This window comes from Podarcis melisellensis (assembly GCF_964234715.1).
Source record: "Podarcis melisellensis genome assembly, chromosome: 11".
Classification (NCBI taxonomy): Eukaryota; Metazoa; Chordata; class Lepidosauria; order Squamata; family Lacertidae; genus Podarcis; species Podarcis melisellensis.
The window spans coordinates 32,737,893-32,755,582 of NC_138543.1; the positions used below are offsets into that span (position 1 = coordinate 32,737,893).

Here is a 17,690-nt window from a genome sequence, read left to right on the forward strand (position 1 = left end):
CTCGGGTTAAGTACTTAATTTGTTCCGGAGGTCCGTACTTAACCTGAAACTGTTCTTAACCTGAAGCACCACTTTAGCTAATGGGGCCTCATGCTTCTGCCGCGCCACCGGAGCACAGTTTCTGTTCTCATCCTGAAGCAAAGTTCTTAACCTGAAGCACTATTTCTGGGTTAGCGGAGTCTGTAACCTGAAGCGTATGTAACCTGACGCGTATGTAACCTGAGGTACCACTGTAGATGCTTTCAGGCAGAGGCGGATTTAAGGGAGCGCGACTGGTTCTCCCACACTGGGCGCCAAGCGGAGAGGTCGCTGCAGGGGGCACTGCAACAATGATGAACCACTGAGGGCAAGAGACAAGGGGGACTGAATTTGGTGTTACACAGGGCGCCACTGAAATTTTAAAGCCCAAAGTCTGCCACTGCTTCTTGGAACGAGTTCACAATGGGTCCTACTGTGGAAGGCATGTAGAAGCAGAGAGAAGAAAAACAATGGTAAGGGTGAAGGGGCAGATGGAGAGAGCCATCTTCCTACTTCTTCCCAGCCCCTTCCACTCACCAATAAATCATTGCATATCACTACTTTGTTACTATATTTTGTGCTACATAAACAAAGAAATGTATTAACCTCCCATGCAGTGCAGGGTTAAGGCACGAGGTTTTAACAACCCTCCCCCTGCACAGAAAAATACAAAACTGAGCAACTACTGTCTTGTGACCAATACAGTTGCTCTACAAGATCATTTTAGACAGCTTAGATTTTTGTTGTGGCTTGTTGATAACACTACTCTTATTAAATTTAGAGACCCTTACATAATAGCTGTGAGGTCAGTTGCCTTGACATCTGTTCCATCTTCTGAGAATTACTGCAGGCGTGAAATCCAGTGTGCGGGATTCCTGATCTACCCTGATGGAAACTCCTCTTTTGTAAGCAGCATTGTAATTAAATACAATTATTTTATGTGCTTTACTACCTTTACTGTGCCTTTCTCTGGGATATGTAGGGCTGGATGATAACTGGTTATCAATATCGTGATATATCACCACTTAAACATCACAATATGTTGATATACCATGGTATCTGAAAAAAGGAAGGAACGATGCAGAGGCAAACAGGACAATGTTCTGGCAACTGCTGCTAATTATGGTTGGGCTTGGCTACCAAATGGTGGTACTCAGGACAATCCAAAGTATGGTGATGAGTCATAGTGAATACAAATAATCTGGGACTGCCAAACTACCAGCAGGCCTGCTAGGCGGCACCAGCAGGGCTCAGCTGGCTGCCACAGCTTCTACCACCGCCAGGAATTGCAGGCCACGGCCACTTCTTCCCACCACAGCGAGGTCTCACAAGCCCCACTGCTTGTGCCGCCACAAGGCCTTGCAAGCTGCCACTACTATTGCTGCCACTTTCTGTTGCCGCTGCAAGGCCTTGCAGGATGCCACTACCGCCGTCACTTCCTGTCACTGCTGCGAGTCCCCACAGGCCTCTGCCACGAGGACTCACAGGCCGCCGCCACCACTTCCGCTGCCAAATCTTGTTGCCACTGTGAGACCTCGCAGGCCAATGCCGTTACTGCTGCCATCACTCCCTGTCACAGCCTTGCAGGTCGCTGCCGTTGCTGCCACCAACTCCCATCACTGCTGCGTCCTTGCAGGCCATGACCGCTACTGCCACTGCCTCTCATCGCTGCCGTGAGTCACCCATCCGGGCACCGATGAGACCCAGAACTACTTAGCTTCCACAGGGCTTCAGGGCTTACTTTTGGGTGCAAGGTCACTTCAATAATCTTTCCCTGTTAATCCAGATGACAGAGTCATGCCTGCCAGTGCTATCTGTACTTGTCTGGTGGCTTGAAGCACCAACATAGGTTTTTCCTATGCTATCTGGGAGGCCGACACAGAAAGCAATTGAAATGTTCTTGCATATTCATACTGCTCTGAACAGCAAGTGATACACTGAAATAGTGTTAAGAATGAAGCCCAAGTTGTTGAGTATGAAGTAGAACAAGATGTTTTTAGTGGTTATTTCACATAAATCATGTTAACCTTCTATATGTTTAAAGGTTTCCTACTGCATCCAAGGAACACCTGGTGTTATGCCTTATGTTGCTGCAACTCTTGATGGCTCATCAAAATCAATTGAGGATACAGCTTCTGGGTGCATTCATTTCTTGGAGTTACAGAGCAGCAGAATGGACTGCATTTAGTTAAGCAATACTGTGTCAAGTACTTTACCATTCTTTATATCTTGTACACAAGCTGTCATTAACACCAATACTTATCAAGCTGGCAAGTCAGTTCCTACCTACTTTTATGTTCAGGACCTGTATATCTAAATCATCACAATGTTCTACATCATCATATGATGGAGCTATTTAATGATAAATTCAGTAACTAAGTTAAGTCATCCTTCACCAACATTTCATTGTTCTTTTGGAGTCCTCAGAAAACTTGTCAAAGCAATACGTATTACTGCACACAATTTAAAATACTGATTTTTTATTTTAAAAATCTCATTGTAAGTAAATTTTAATTTCTATTGTAAATAATTTTCCTAGGCTATTGTTAATCTCAACTAACAGCTGTATTTGTTATTCATGATTTTGCAGTTACATAATCCACATATGACACTTGGTAATAGGCACTGATTTCAGAATCCTGAGAATGTCAGGTTGTGTTTCCCGTTTCTTGTAGTTGCAAACACAGATACTGTGTGTAGGCCAAGGCTGTATTTGAACAATTAAGTCCTGGCTTAGTAAGGGCATGCATGAGCTCCATGTGCTTTCATGCAGCTCCTTTGCTCTTCCCTCTGCACAAGAGTAGGATGCCATAGTTAAAACCTGGCTTATCGAGCCTGACTTGTTTGGAAGCCATTAACCATAATGATTTACTGCTGCTGCTTAGCAGGTTGTTTTCCTGCTTGCACAATGGGGCAGCATGTGAATATATAGGTGTCCTATGCTATTTTAAACTACTTGATACTGCTTTCAGAATGAGCTGCTGTATACATTTTAGTTATATCAACATGCACCTTTGAATTAAATAATTAAAACTATGAGTGTTATGCTAATTTAGATTTATGGCTGTGTAAGCATCTCGTTATTTATTATAACTAAAATCAACCTGTATTGGGTTTTGAATGGTATTTTGTTATTGAACTTCCCAGAAAAGCAATGAATAACTAAAACAGACAGAATTCCAGTAGATTTTAGTAGGACCTGAATTGGGGGCCCAAAGACAACATTTCAGGAAGCGCAGCCTTCCTTCAGTGCTGTTCTGTCACTGAATCTTGCACGCGAATATATGCTCTAACCTGAGCTACAACTGTCTCTCAAAATGTGATGCGCATCTTGCAAATGGCCACTCTCCACTCGCTAACCATTCTTGCTTCTCCAAAGTAAAAGAAAACTGATATCGCTGAGAAAAGTTCTTCCAGAAGCCACATGGGCAGTGCCATTAACAGATCATCCGGGAAATACACTTTGGAACTGTTGAAGTGTAAGTAATTTGTAAGGAGAGAATGGTAGTTAAAGACTAAATCTGTGATTATCCAGATGTCACAGCAGACAGCAAGTAGTCAACATAAATGAAATTGCAAACCATAACACTGCAAAGAATACAATTATTCAGAAAACACGAGAACTTGATACATGTGGTTTTATTACACTGGTTTATTTGTGGGGGAGGAAAATGGCTTCATCAAGTATTTAATTCAACTAAAAAACCGCACAATCATTTCATTGTTGTTCATGCTGCAAGATCAACCCTGCTACCACCAATGTTTTAACTTTGCTTTTGGCTATTCATCTGTGGTCTCATTCCCGTGTTCAGGGTGAGGTCAAGAACTTCAACACTAAAATAGGACTCAGTTTCATTTTGAGATACCTTCTGTCGTAGCACAAGTTTCATTTACGAAAAGCAGATTGACCTATTAGCTCTCCTTCCCATTTGTTTATTGGTATCACTACTCTCCACAGAGTAACATATTATATTACCCAGTGACACGCTGGTTGGAAAACCAGCAATTGCATAGATTAACTTTCTGTTCAGAGATATACTGTTATGCAGTCAATTGCTGCAATTTATCTTCTGGCAAGGCATTTCCTCTCTTCTCTAGGAAGCTTCCATTTAAGTTAGGGTTTTATTAAGTGATCATCACTTAGGAGAGTGCAGTTATTCTGGAACTACAGTTCACAGTCCATTTTTAGTACTATAACTTTAAGCCAAACAATGAGAATTGTTGTAAAGAATGATGCCAGACAGCAGTTGTCAGAAGTTAACAACTTTAGCTATTTTTTGTTTTGGTTTTTGTGGTTTAGGGCTGTCTAAAACCTCTTGGTAATCTGCACTCATTCCTTTGAGCCATCGACCAACAGTTGCCACTCGATCTGGGAAAGGAAAAATAAATGAATACGTAAGAAATCAGCTTTCTGATCCAAATGCTGAGGAAGACTTATATGTAATTCAGCATTGCAGTTTTACAGCCCAGTTTATGCTCTTTACTCCAAAATAAGTCTCAATGAAACCAATGGAGGTTTTGTACAAAACTTTCTGACAGCAACAAGTTGCAAATTCCAATACAGTATAACACTGAAACTGATTATTCAATTCTGTATGTCACTTGCTTTCTATCAGCCATACAGAAATTAAGCGTATCAAAATGAATGCAATCTCTACCTGCAACAGTCGATGCACTATGCAGAGTTAGCATTACACCCCCAGTTAATCGCCTGTTTAAAGATGTGGTCAATAAGGTGAAATTGAGGGTTGTGCCACTCGTTTTATAACTCATAATCAGTAGTCAAGTTCACTATTTATATAGAATGGTTCACAGGTATATAACTATGCTTTAGGATAAACAGAAATTATTTGAGCCCTCACCTGCATTTTGATTCTCTGGACAATCTTTTTTAAAGTGCTCAACAGATCCACAGATTCTGCAAGCACCTCCTGTAGAAGATAAAACACACCCACACAAAAGAAGTATTTAACCACAATATATGAATTATATTAACAAATGCCAGATGTCAAGTGTACAGAGCAAGTTTACAATTCATAAACACAAGGAAGCAAAACTCACTGTTCGTATTTTTGAGCTCCATCACATCAAAACTACAAGGCTGATTCAGATGGGCAGCTGTGATAGTTTCAAGGGGCCACAAGGTTCTTCACTGTTTTTGTTACAACAGGCTAACAAGATTTGTTGTAGCATACACTTTTATACACAAATGTTATTTCAGTTGGCAGTTATATATATATATAATATACACAGAGTCCAAATGGCAAGCCAATACAAAAAGTACAGTCTGTGACAGGAGTCCATTGTTTCAATTTAAGCTAAAACAAACAGAATCAAATTTCTTGATTAGCAATGAAATGAGATACTATCAAGAAGTTTGATTCTATTGAGACAATGAGTTCCCATTGTTCTACAAATCACGACCCAATGATTCCTTATTTTGATATTTCCGGTTACTGCTCTTGCAAATGGTAACTTTGGTTATCTTAAGCTTTCCAGGTATATTGATATTTTATACTTTGTTGATTGATCAACTATCATAAACACTTGAACCGACATTCAAGAACTTAGCAAGTTATTTTTTAATGCATTTCATGATGTAGCGTGTGATACTGCAGTTGCTATGACTTGTGTGCATGTGGTGGGGAATTGATAACTATGCTATATGTACATGCACAGATAGGTGTGTTACGGGTTTTCTGGATCAGGATCAATATGGCTGACATTTAAAGAGAATAATGGAATACTACTTTGCTGTATCTCTAAAATTAAGTGGGGTTTTTTTTCCCCTATCAAATGTAAATACTTTGAAAAACCTATATGGGAATCCATTTGGAATTTTAGAACTGCTTCTCAAGTAACCAGTCAAAAATACTCGTGATAAGGGGCAAACAATGTCTTTGACAATGAGCCAAAATTCCCAAACAATGGTGAGAAGCATACAAGGTCACCACTGATAAAGGTCTCTCTTTTAACTTCTAGAACTAAGAAAGGGGGAGTACTCTCATGTTCATCAACTTAGTTATCTTTTTTTTTGGGGGGGGGGTTTGCAACAGTTGCACTCACCTTCAGCATAGAGTCCTTTAGGATTATCGGGACATGACCTTGAGAGATGTCCCATCTCACCACAAATGAAGCATTTTGCATATGGGAATTCCCCTGTAAGAATTCAATGATATTACAATCAAAATATCCACACTAAGATTATATAAGACACTGCAGTGAGCCAGCATTACTGTAATCTAAAATCATTAATACTATGTGAATTGTTGAAAAATATTAAGACAGGCATGTAACTTTTACCATGCCCAACATTCAATCGGGTTGTAGATATTACACATACCAAGAGCGGGATCTATTTTTGCTCTGCATTTGTTGATTTCATGCTCTGTAGATCCACAGCGGTAACAAATTCCAGTTCCCATATCTTGGCTTTCGAGTACAGCTGGGCAATCTGCCACACCGTGTCCCGGCTTTCTGCAGTGGAAGCACACCTTTGGCGATACAAGGTGAATTACTAAGTGAGCAGAAAGAGATATGAACTGAAAGCAATTTCTTTTTCTGCTAGCTACATTTCAAATGAATCTTACCCCCCCCCCAACCAATGAGATCTGATGAAGTAGCAGCCAGTGATGCATAGTTTAGAGTAACACAGCCCCAGTGTTTTAGGGTTAATATTTGCATTTACCATGCAGGTTAATGGCACCACCCAAACTGATGGAATTTGGATTTTTAAAGAACTGCACTATATCTTTAACACCATGTCTAATTTGGGCATTCATCTGAAATTAAGATTCCTGAAGAGCAAAGCCATTCTTCTCACCAAGCCTCTCATTTAACAATGGTATTTGAGTAACCTATCCAAGAGTAAACCCAAGACACACACCTTCTTGCTGAGAATCCTAAACTTTCAATGACATCACCCTTTTTCTAGCACTAAGTATAACCCAAGACACCCATGGAACCCCATTTGAAAGCAGTTCCACAAACCATACTTAAGCACAACAAATTACACACATTTATCTATTTAACCTTGAGTAGGAGCTAGCTTATGGATTTATCACTCCAGAAAATTACACTGAAATGGGTAGCCAAAGTATACGTGCCCATTAAATGACTCTATAAACTGATGTCAAGAGTACCAAATTCTACATCATAATCATCCCCTAAATGCTTTGTGAATTCTGGAAAGGTGATATTGCTCCAGAATATAATCATGCCCAGTGAAGTAGCATAACTAAACTATTGGATTATAAGTGCCATCGCTCTTTATAAACCTAACCTAACACACAGGGGCTGTAAAGAAACATAAAATAAAGAATTTGGTTTCTCCCTGCTGTGCATGACTTCTGAAAGTCCTCATGAGTGATTTTCTCTATAGACAGCTGCTTTTACAGCTCTCTTACTGTGATCTGAACTGCATAAATTGATTCTGCATTTGTATCAGTTGTAATGTAATCTGTAGATGAAAACTGCTATAGAAAGCATTACTATTGTGCATAAAACTCATAACTTTCATTTATCAGTATTTTATTTCCCATCCCTACAATCTGTAGGATGACTCTGCTATAAAAGAGAGAATAAAGACACAACAAAAATTGAGAGTGCTGACTACAGTAATAGAAATACAAACTTCCTCAGCTCATGAACATTTAAGTATAAGAAAACATTTAATTATAGAAGAACAAACATAAATTTCTAGTTCAGCTTTAATAATTTTGAATATTCAAAGCAAAACAAAGTCTGTTAAAACAAAAAAAAATCCTTCCAGTAGCACCTTAAAGACCAACTAAGTTAGTTCTTGGTATGAGCTTTCGTGTGCATGCACACTTCTTCAGATACCTCTTATCTGAAGAAGTGTGCATGCACACGAAAGCTCATACCAAGAACTAACTTAGTTGGTCTTTAAGGTGCTACTGGAAGGAATTTTTTTTGTTTTGACTATGGCAGACCAACACAGCTACCTATCTGTAACTGGAACTAAAGTCTGTTAAAACATTAAAGAATATCTGAGCACTAAACATACATGCAGATCCGGAAACCGCCAATCTAATTCAGAAACAAGCTTTTTACAAGTAGATAAAGTTGTGCTGTGTACACAAAAGACTGCAACATGAGGAGAAAACCTATTTTCACACTAAAGTGGGGAATCTGTGGCCCTTCAGATGATGGGCTGAGGCTGATGGGAGTTTGAGTCCAACTATATCTGTAGGGCCATAAGTTCCCCATCCCTGTGCTAAAGCATGCTCAATAATAAAGGAAGCCAAGACACAAACGTGTTCACTAATAGTTATCTGGACTGAGACAAATTATTGTGATCTCACTTATGTGACTGAGTAGTGTCATTTGCACTATGAAAAGAAAAAGTAACGGGCACCAAAAGAAAGAAATAACAATGGAACATCACCTTACCATTGTGTTCTTTTTCATTTCCTGCCTTTTCACTCTTCTCCCCTCTCGCCGCCGGTCCTTTTTCAAAGCTGTTGCTATTTCATCCTTTGCTTCACGGCTGTTGATCACCTCTCCTTTATGCAATGTCTGAGAGTTCTGTTTTAAATATTCCATAAAACCGTTGACATCTTCATTCGTATAGTCTTTTTTCTTCTTATTTTTCTTCTTCCCTTGAATACTTCTCAAGGAAAAGTTGTCTGAAGAGCTTTGCTTTCTATCTGTTGTTGTGCTTCCGGTGGCATCATTTTTCATATTTTCCCATGGTGTTGCATCCAGAGCTTTCTTGTTGTGGGTGACATTTGCTCGTGCCCACCTGGTCATGACTTCCAATGAGATTTAAAAGATGTTAGGTTCACATGACTGGATTAGGTTCAGCCTTGATTAATGAGGTGGACACAGAATTGAATAAGCATTTCTATTTGTTTAGACCAGCACAACTGTGCTAGCTGGGGCTGATAGGAGTTGTAGTCCACAACATTGGGGGGGGGGATAAGCAGAGAACAGAATCAGGCCTCCTTTTATTCCCCTCTGGGCAGTGCCTCAGATCCAATCTTTACCCTTTCAGTTCCCAGTCTGAGGGGAACTGGAGACCAACTGGAGACAAAGTGACAGGCAGAAATTAAGAGTGTGATCTACTGGCAAGTAGATCTGGATGACTTGAAACAGACGGGCAAGGGTTGCTAGTGCCCACCCATAAGCTAGAAAATGCTAACCCACAGATCCTTCCCTAAATTGTTGCCATCTGTCTGTCCAGAGACAGTGGAGTGGATTTCCAAAGCTTAAGTTAAACAGTTGGAGAATCACAGTGCCTACTGTGGCTGTGGAGACGGGTAACTTGTTATGGCTGCCTCCCGCATTGTTTTTGCTGCATTAGCGGCACCGAACTGACCTCTCCAGGGCGCAAGCTTGGGCAATGTGTATGGAGGTCCTTGGCTGCCCAGACAACAAATCCCCCTCTTGGCCTCATTAATGTGGTCCCAAGGAAAGCAGAGCAATACATTTGGCACCAGCTTGGCTGCAGGAGTTGCCATAAGGAGGAGTACAAAGCGCCATCCAACTGTCTTAGGGACACCATTTGGGGTTTTGTGTAGCCTTAGCTTTCTCTTCCCCCAAAGATGTCCTGCAAGACAGCGGGTACAGATTTATCCTCGGGGTTTTCTCGAGGAACGAGTTATAGCTGCAAGGCAGCAGTGGCTTAGCATCCTTCTCCCTACTATAAATAAGACAAAAAAAGCGACAGTGTAGGAAACGACCACCATGATTTATGACTTGCGAACCTGGTTCTGGCATTGACCCAAAATTCCGGGGACTCAGCAAAGGCTCAGAAACACCCCAGGGTAATAATAATAATAAACCCGAAATAGATCCGACAACAAGCCTGAGGTCTGCAGGGTCTCCGCCCGGGATCTCACCCAACCCCGACCTGGGCATGTTCACTTCCGCGGACACGTGCGGAGCAGCTACCGTGGCAACGGAGGAGCCCCCGGCACTCAGGCCTTCCGGGACAGCACCGAGCTCCGGGTGTCTCCTCAAGCAAGTGTCCAGCGGCTCCAGGCGCCGCTTCGCCTTCCCCGCCTCCCGAGCAAGAGGTCCCTCACTCACCGGGGTCAGGAGGCGAGAAGCGCCACGGAAAGCCTCCGGCGCAGTCGAAACGCACAGCCCGGGAAGGAGAGAGCGGCACCGGAAACGTCCGGAGCCCGTACTGCTGCACTTCCTGTAGGTAGGTGGGTGGGTGGAGGCGGAGCGGTTGCCATGGGACCAGGCGCGGGCGGAAGCTGAAGCTGAAGCAACCGGCGGGAAGCGCGAGGTTATGTGCTGGCTCAGCCTGGCGCTGTACAGGGTTAGGCGCGCGTGACACACTGAGCCTCAGTGGGCTGAAAAGAGCCGGGCTCTGTATAGGACTGCAGGTTTAGGCGGAGTGGGCGGCGGCAAAGGAAAGCCACCATGCATTTCCCTCATTTCTTGGTTTCCTGTTAATGTAGCTGTAAGTAAGCGCATACAGTCATGGGAAAAAGAATTTGAATTCTGTGGTCTTGCATGTGAAGTCATAATAACGAACTCATCTGTTTCTTGGCAGGTCTTAGAGTTAGCTAAATACAAGCTCAGATGAAGGGCAACACACGATGTATTACACCATCTCATTGATGTATTTAACAGAAATAAAGCCAAAATGGAAAAGCTGTGTGTGAAAAAGCATTTGTACATCTTCTGATTCAATAGCTTGTAGAACCACCTTGAGCAGCAATAACATGAAGTAATTGTTTTCTGCAGGACTTTATTAGCCTCTCGCATCATTGTGGAGGAATTTTGGTGCGTCCTTCACAGTGTTGCTTCCGTTCATTGAGGTTTGCTGGCATTTCTTTATGCACAGCTCTCTGAAGGTCCCACGCAGTATTTCAATTGGATTGACGTCTGGGTTTTGACTGGGCCATTGCAACACCTTGGTTCTGTTCTTTTTCAGTAATTCTGTTGTACATTTGCTGGTGTGCTTGGGATCCTTGTCCTGTTGCATGACCCAATTTCAGCCAAGTTTCAGCTGTCGGGCAGATGGCCTCTCATTTGACTCTAGAATACTGTGGTATACAGAGGAGTTCATGGTCAGCTCAATGACTGCAAGGTCCCCAGGACCCGTGGCTGCAAAACAAACCCAAATCACCACCCCATGTTTGGTTTTTACTAAACATGGTGCTGTGCATTATGGCCAAACATCTCCACTTGGATCTTGTCTGTCCAAAGGACATTGTTCAGAAGTCTTGTGGTTTGTTTGGCTGCAACTTTGCAAACCAAAGCTGAGCTGCCATGTTCTTTTTAGAGAGACGAGGCTTTCTCCTGGAAACCCTTTCAAACAAACCATACTTGTTCAGTCTTTTTCTAATTGCACAGTCATGAACTTTAACATTTAACATGCTAACAGGCCTATAGAGCGTTTTTTTGCAATTTTTCTGAGCATTGCATGTTCTGACCTTGGGGTGAATTTGCTGGGACATCCACTCCTGAGAAGTCTGGCAACTGTTTTTAAAGTTTTTCACTTTTGCACAATCTTTTTCACTGTAGAATGATGGACTTAAAATTAGTTGGAAATGGCCTTAGAACCCTTCCCAGTTTCATGGGTGACAGCACTTGCTACTCTAAGAGCATTGTGTCATCTTTCCTCCTTGGCATTGTGTTAAAATACACCTGAATGCTCCAGACCAGCAAACTGCTAAAACTTCGGCTTTTATAGAGGTGGGCACACTTGCAAGGGCATCTGCTTAGCAGCTCCTATCTGCTGTTTAGCCACGAATTCCTATGGAACACGTTGGCGACTAATAAACACACAATAATTACCAAAATAATTATACATTCTTTATCAATCTTCTGAGAAAAATACAAAACCTTGTGCAAAGCCACAGAAACTTGCAAACTACCCAGTCTAAGATGAACTTATAATGTCTGATTTCAATAGATTTTTCAAATGCTTAACTCAGTCTTTTGTTTTCTTTATCTTTTTAGGTAAGTTCATGAAGAGACCAACAAAAGGTAAGTTTGGTGTTGTTCACAATACCAAGAGATGCTAGTGAAGTTGTAAATGGATGTTAATGAAGTTGTAGACAGGGTGCCAGCGTTTTGCACCTGTTTTGCCCTGGCAGTCGAAGTAATCAAGAGGCCGCTGTTCGCCCCTGATGGGGCCCTTTTACAGGGGCTTGCAGGTAGCACACTCCCAAGGTAGTTTTCCGGGCTTCTTCAGTGGTCTAATCTCAAAGCCTTGATATGTATATTGATATTCAATTTCATAGAGAGTACTATTTCTTAGCTTAAGCTTAAGAGACTGATTTGCTTATGCCATGTGTTGTTGTTCATCTGAGATTGTATTTACCTAATTTTAAGACCTGCTAAGGAACAGATGATGGCTATTATACCCTGATATGTAAAACCACAGAATTCAAAGAGGGTGCACTTTCTGTTTCCAATGACTGTAGATGCCAGAAGTTCACACACGAAATAGGAGACCTTTTGCAATTACAGGAACATCCTTGTTCTCATCAAGAGTCAGTGCCAGGATGTCTGTCACTCGCTCCCCACCCATCCCTCACCCCACACTGCTGCCTTGCTTTGGCTTCTTAAATGGACTTGTTGGGAGGCAGACTGTAAGCAGCCTTGTTTTTATTTTGACATTGACACCTCACTTTCCGGCCATCTAGGTTTTAAGGCTGCTGAAACCCAAGATTGTTGAATAGCAGGTTTAATCTCACTGTGAGTTGAGTTGTACGTACTTAGGACAACTGCAACTCAAAAATAGTCAGTGTCATTTACCAGGTGGGTAGACGGTTATTGTTGGGGAAAATAGAGAAGTTCCTGAGCATGTATGCCCTAAAAAACAAACAAACCCCACAACCTCAAAAACTCCGCCAAGGTAAAATATTTGTTTTTCTTTTCTTATGTTTATGATTGGTTAATATATGATAGCAGTCCATATTGTACAAAAAGTAACTTGTGCTTTCTAGATAGCACCCGACTCTTATATTTATTCTCTGGTTCAATGGCCACTTATAGATGTTGTGATAAACCATTATTAGCTCTGATGAAAAGGTGCCACAGCTTTTTTCTTTCTCTTGTCTCCTCCCTTACACAGGATGGAGTGACAATTAAAAGTCCCAGTTGCAGGCTTTCATCTGAGTGTAGAAAACTGCAGTCTGTAGAAATTACTGTATAATTCAAGCAGGATCAAACCATGGTTTGATATCCTGATTTGTTAACTAAATTTAATTGGTAAAAACCACAAGTTCTTGTATTTAGATAGGAAAGGAGGTTTGTTCCAGATAAAATTGGAAACATTTAACTCTCCTCACGTTTGGAGGAAGTGGGACAAGGAAGCGGGAGCACACAAGCCCAAGACTTGACATGGCACATTCTTTATAACATTAACCTAGGCGTATAGTATAATGCCTGAATATGGCCAGTTCACTCCTATTTATATTTACTTTGGAGTAATTGAACTCAATGAGTTTTAGTTCCAAGTTAACATATTGCCTGTGCCAAAATAGTTGCTTACAATAGGATACACAGCTGTGTTCTAACATGACCACATCACAAAAATTCCCATAAGTTAGGGGTGTAGAATATGATGCCCCAGGAATCTCCTAGATGTTTAGGACAGATGGCCAGCTGATGAATTATTTGAAGCTATTACTAAATTTTCCACTAGAGGGAGCATGCTCCTACAGTTGACAGTTATTTACAAATACAGTACAGTAATGTGAATGTTTGGGAGTTTCTAATTTCAAAAGTTAAGCTTTATAGTCTGTTTCGATGTATAGGGTTAGGTGTGCTATTGATTTTCAGCGAATTAAGAGTTCTCTAACTCTGTAAAGGACCAGGCTGCTCATACTTCTATATACGTATCTTACAGAGCTGCCATTGGAAATGCAGGAAAGTTACTAGGCGACACTGAGACAGTGTTTGGTGCCTAATTCTCAGCTCCATCAAAACTGGTTGAGAGGCAGGTATTATTGATAGAACTGTTACCAGTGGAAAGAGTGCATCTGTATAAAGCAATTTCATAAAAAAGCTATTCATGAACATTCCTGCCTACGTTATTCACACACACATGGAATATGGAAGTTCCATTCCCTGAGATGGAAGGGGAGGGGACAAGGAACCTGAAGCCCTCCAGGTGTTGTCAGTTCCACCTTCCTTCAGCCCAAGTTAGCATTGCTGGTGCTCCAGGATGATGGGAGTTGTCAACCAGTGACACCTGGAGGGTCACAGGTTCCCTGCTACCCCTGGTTAAGTGGCACATATCTGTTGTAGAAATAAAAAAACTCTTAAATACTTATGAAAAGCAAATATTCATTTCCTGGCGTTTACTGAGGTATGATCACAGGCCCATTAAATATTCCATCTTATATTTATTGAGAACTTATCACTCCTGATCTATTTCCTTCTCACTTTTTTGAAAGTAGGGGAAGACTTCTGTTTTGATATTTTCATTTCTCTTTCTGAAGAAATCCTACTTTATTTACATATTTTACTTGCTTTGTGTTCTGCTTTGCTTTATTATTTCCTACATGAAAAGTTAAAACAAAATCTTTAAAATAAAAATTGATGTTTATTAACATGAAGTTATTTCCCCCTTAAATTTTCTATAATAAAGACCATTCAATAAAATGGTAAAGGATATATTTATAAGATTCATTGTACCACTTCAAAATAACCCTGGCAGAGCACATGTCCAACCTGCAGTTTCCATCCTCAGAAATCTAAGTTTAGCTATTGCCGTCGGATGTTGGTATAATTTAATGTGGCCTTAAGGCAAAAGTTAATATAATGGAACAACCTATGGAGTAATATACCCTCGTTCAATTTGCTGTGCATACTAATAACCCGCTTTTCTTAGTTTTACACCTGTTCAAAAGATATACTCTGTCCTTGTTATTGAGTCAAATACTGTACTTCCTGTTAAAAATTCCTGATAAAATATTTCTAACTTATCAAGCTTATCAATAATATTTCCTTCTCTTTGCTGAAATGTTCCTTTCTGCTTTACAGAGTTTTACCAGTAGATGGAGATATGTACAAAGAAACAGTTTGCTTTACTATTAAATGCTTCCTTCCCTACAGAAAGAACTGGCCTTGGTTTAAAAATCATTAGAGTGCATTTAATAGAGAAAAGAATAATCAATGAATGACATTTTGAAATGGATTTTAATAAACTGCAAAATAAATACTGACTTCTTGCCACAGTACTTGAGAGTTTAGTGAAATAATTGGTTTCCACGGCAGCTTATCTGTAGCATGAATAATACAATACAATACAATACAATACAATACAGATATTTTACCTCCAAGCCCCACTGAAATAACTGTAAACTATATAAAATGTATATCTGACTGCAACAACAGCATTTCCTACAGATGTAAGTCCAACAATAACTGTATTGATAAAATTTAACCATTTGACTATGGTTATCACTGATTAGAGCTATTTTTCTTTTTTTAAGAACACATTGAATTTCTAATGCTTTTCAGATCAACCTACAGACTAAACAAGATATACATGCATACATAATTTTATTTGTATGCCACCTTTCCATCATTTAAAGCATGCTCAAGGTGGCTTGTAGCATAAAAACACATTTTGTTACAAGCATAACAAAAACAGCCATAAATAATTAGTAAAACATCAAAAAGTACAAAACCAAATTAAACCGTTTCCACATAAATCATAATAAGATCTAAAATAAAGATACAAAAAAAATAGTATCGAAAACAGCAATAGCTCCACCCCCAACAAAAACAAACCCTGAACAAAAACTCCAGCTCAATAGACTTTCATCAGTTTCAGCTTCTGCAGCTGGAGTCAGTCAGGGCCCCGCCCTTCCAGGCCAGGTGGGGAAAGGCCTGCAAGGCAGGGAGCAAGCCTTCCAGAACTCACAGCCAAAATGGAAAAGGGCTAAAACTGAGCAGCAGGACATCTGTTCTTCTGGAAGGTCCTAGGTTCAATTTTCAACATCTCCAGGTAGGACTGGGAATATCCCTTTCTAAAAGATTAGTCAGACTGTGTATGTATTACCAGCTGAAACATAGCAAGGTAATTATTCTTCTCTTCAAATTGAAATTGTTGAGTTTTTTGCAGGGGACAATGCATCATTATGCAGTATGCCGTAAGAAATGACAAGATAAATACACAATTGTGGCAAACTCTGTGTACACAGCACCCAAACCAGCAATAGGAGCAGACTGGATACTTTGTGAATGGGAGTGGGAGTGAGTAGATAATTCTGAGCTAGATTGCTCAATGGTCTGATTCAGTATAAGGCAGTTTCCCATATTTCCTTATCAGTGTGGGATGTTTAAAAAACGTCATGAAAATTCAGCAGCATTTTAGTGAGATTCCCCCCTCCCAACATACACATCTTTATAAGTAATTTTGTCTAAGATACACATTTTTGCAAAGCAATTTTCCTTTATATAATGAATTTCTGTATGCTATTTTCATGAATGTATGTGTTTTTTATGAACACTTTTGCTTTAATATATGCATTTTTGTACACATAGCTTAGCTGAAGGACTGTATTGCAAAAGTGCAAATTTTGAAGGATGACTGTATTTTTGTTTGTGCTTTGTTTGTTTTGTTTTGTTTCTGAAAGCATGGATTGGGTAGGATCACCTATAAATGCAGTCAAGTTCAGAAGCCAATGGTGGCCTTGGGCTCTTGGAAAGGCTTCTGGTCCAGTGGAGGCATCCACTAATGGATACCCACTCCATTCTGTTCCCATCTGAAAATCGGCTCCAAAGAGTTATAGGATCGTCCAGAACAAGGTAGAAAGTGGTATGGAGGGAAAGGGGAATGGGCAAAAAACCGTCTTTCCGTCTTTTCCATTAGGGAGTGACTTCACTGGATCTAAAAGCCCTTCTAGAGCATGACAGCATTGTACCCAAAGGGTCTAACTTTCAATGAAACATGCTTAGAATTGGTATAAACTATGGAGTGAAGCATCTAAATGAGAATTTGTATGGACTGGCATGAATCTCTGCTCCCTTCCCAAATACCTGATTTGCTATACTAGGAAAGCTGCTATTCTGCTGCTTCCATTCACATCACTAGACAGAGCTTGGCAGAAAATATCTTAGGTATGAGTTTTTGTCTCATCACTTCTCAGTTAGTTTACAGGATTAAACTCGCATTTCCTCGGTGTTTGGTTTTTGTTTGAAACTTATTTACTTGTGTGCAATTCTGATTTAATGGGGAGGGGAATCAGTCGGTACCTGGTCTCTTCTTGCTGTTGTTTTTTTTTTAACCTCTCTAGCATTGGAGAAGTTTTTTTTTGGGGGGGAGTGCAAGTCTCCTTCTTTGGAGGTCTTTAAGCAGAAGCGTGACAACCATATGTCAGGAGTGCTCTGATGGTGTTTTCTGCTTGGCAGGGGGTTGGACTCGATGGCCCTTGAGGTCTCTTCCAACTCTATGATTCTTCTTTGAAGTTAGCAAGGGGGTTTCCTGCTGCTGGGAGACTCTTGGGAAAGTTTGAAAAAACACAAGTAGTTCCCCAGTTGCAAATTAAATGAGAGGTTTCAAGAGTTACCAATTCCTTGCATTACCAAGGTGACCTTTCAGTGTTGTTAAAGGCGTGGTGCAGAGGACGACAACCAAGATGATCAATAATAGAATGTGATTCTATGGCAGAGGGAAATGAATTGGATCATTTATTTCAAATTTTTTTTAATGGTACTGTGGTTTTTTA

At 40.6% G+C, this 17,690-nt stretch overlaps 2 protein-coding genes and 1 long non-coding RNA gene across 9 annotated transcripts in view; 2 read left to right on the top strand and 1 right to left on the bottom strand.

Annotated features, from left to right (window-relative positions):
• The window catches only part of ACOT12 (acyl-CoA thioesterase 12), a 28,486-nt gene extending 25,413 nt beyond the window's left edge, over nt 1-3,073 (top strand). For all 4 annotated transcript variants that reach the window (XM_081930163.1, XM_081930160.1, XM_081930161.1 and 1 more), the window contains 2 exons: nt 800-923; nt 2,063-3,073. In XM_081930163.1, coding sequence (XP_081786289.1) covers nt 800-923; nt 2,063-2,206 — 268 coding nt within the window. In that variant the 3' untranslated portion in view covers nt 2,207-3,073. The remainder of the gene's footprint in view (nt 1-799; nt 924-2,062) is intronic.
• A 569-nt stretch (nt 3,074-3,642) lies between these two features.
• ZCCHC9 (zinc finger CCHC-type containing 9) lies at nt 3,643-10,196 on the bottom strand. Of its 3 annotated transcripts, none has more exons than XM_081930237.1 (6): nt 10,068-10,196; nt 8,431-8,792; nt 6,362-6,512; nt 6,085-6,177; nt 4,881-4,949; nt 3,643-4,387 (listed from the first exon to the last, which is right to left on the bottom strand). In XM_081930237.1, exons 2-6 carry the CDS (start codon nt 8,788-8,790, stop codon nt 4,269-4,271), a joined length of 792 nt encoding a protein of 263 aa, XP_081786363.1. In that variant the 5' UTR covers nt 8,791-8,792; nt 10,068-10,196; the 3' UTR covers nt 3,643-4,268. The 3 variants fall into 3 exon arrangements, with proteins under 3 accessions (XP_081786363.1, XP_081786362.1, XP_081786361.1); XM_081930236.1 differs by having other exon boundaries at nt 10,072-10,181; XM_081930235.1 differs by lacking the exon at nt 10,068-10,196 and adding an exon at nt 9,844-9,899.
• A 29-nt stretch (nt 10,197-10,225) lies between these two features.
• Nucleotides 10,226-17,690, top strand: part of LOC309380354 — a 51,629-nt gene continuing 44,164 nt past the window's right edge. Inside the window, exons 1-2 of one of the 2 annotated variants that reach the window (XR_014172862.1) lie at nt 10,226-10,453; nt 11,962-11,988. This is a non-coding gene — a long non-coding RNA (uncharacterized lncRNA). Of the gene's footprint in view, nt 10,454-11,961; nt 11,989-15,031; nt 15,968-17,690 lie in introns of those variants that run through there. The other variant, XR_014172863.1, reaches the window with a different exon arrangement.

Coding starts and splice junctions, on each gene's coding strand:
- ZCCHC9 (XM_081930237.1), bottom strand. CDS start 8,790: ATGACCAGGTGGGCACGAGCAAATGTCACCCACAACAAGAAAGCTCTG. Junction 6,513..8,430: donor AAATGAAAAAGAACACAATG/GTAAGGTGATGT, acceptor GTATCGCCAAAG/GTGTGCTTCCACTGCAGAAA. Junction 6,178..6,361: donor AAAAATAGATCCCGCTCTTG/GTATGTGTAATA, acceptor GAATTCTTACAG/GGGAATTCCCATATGCAAAA.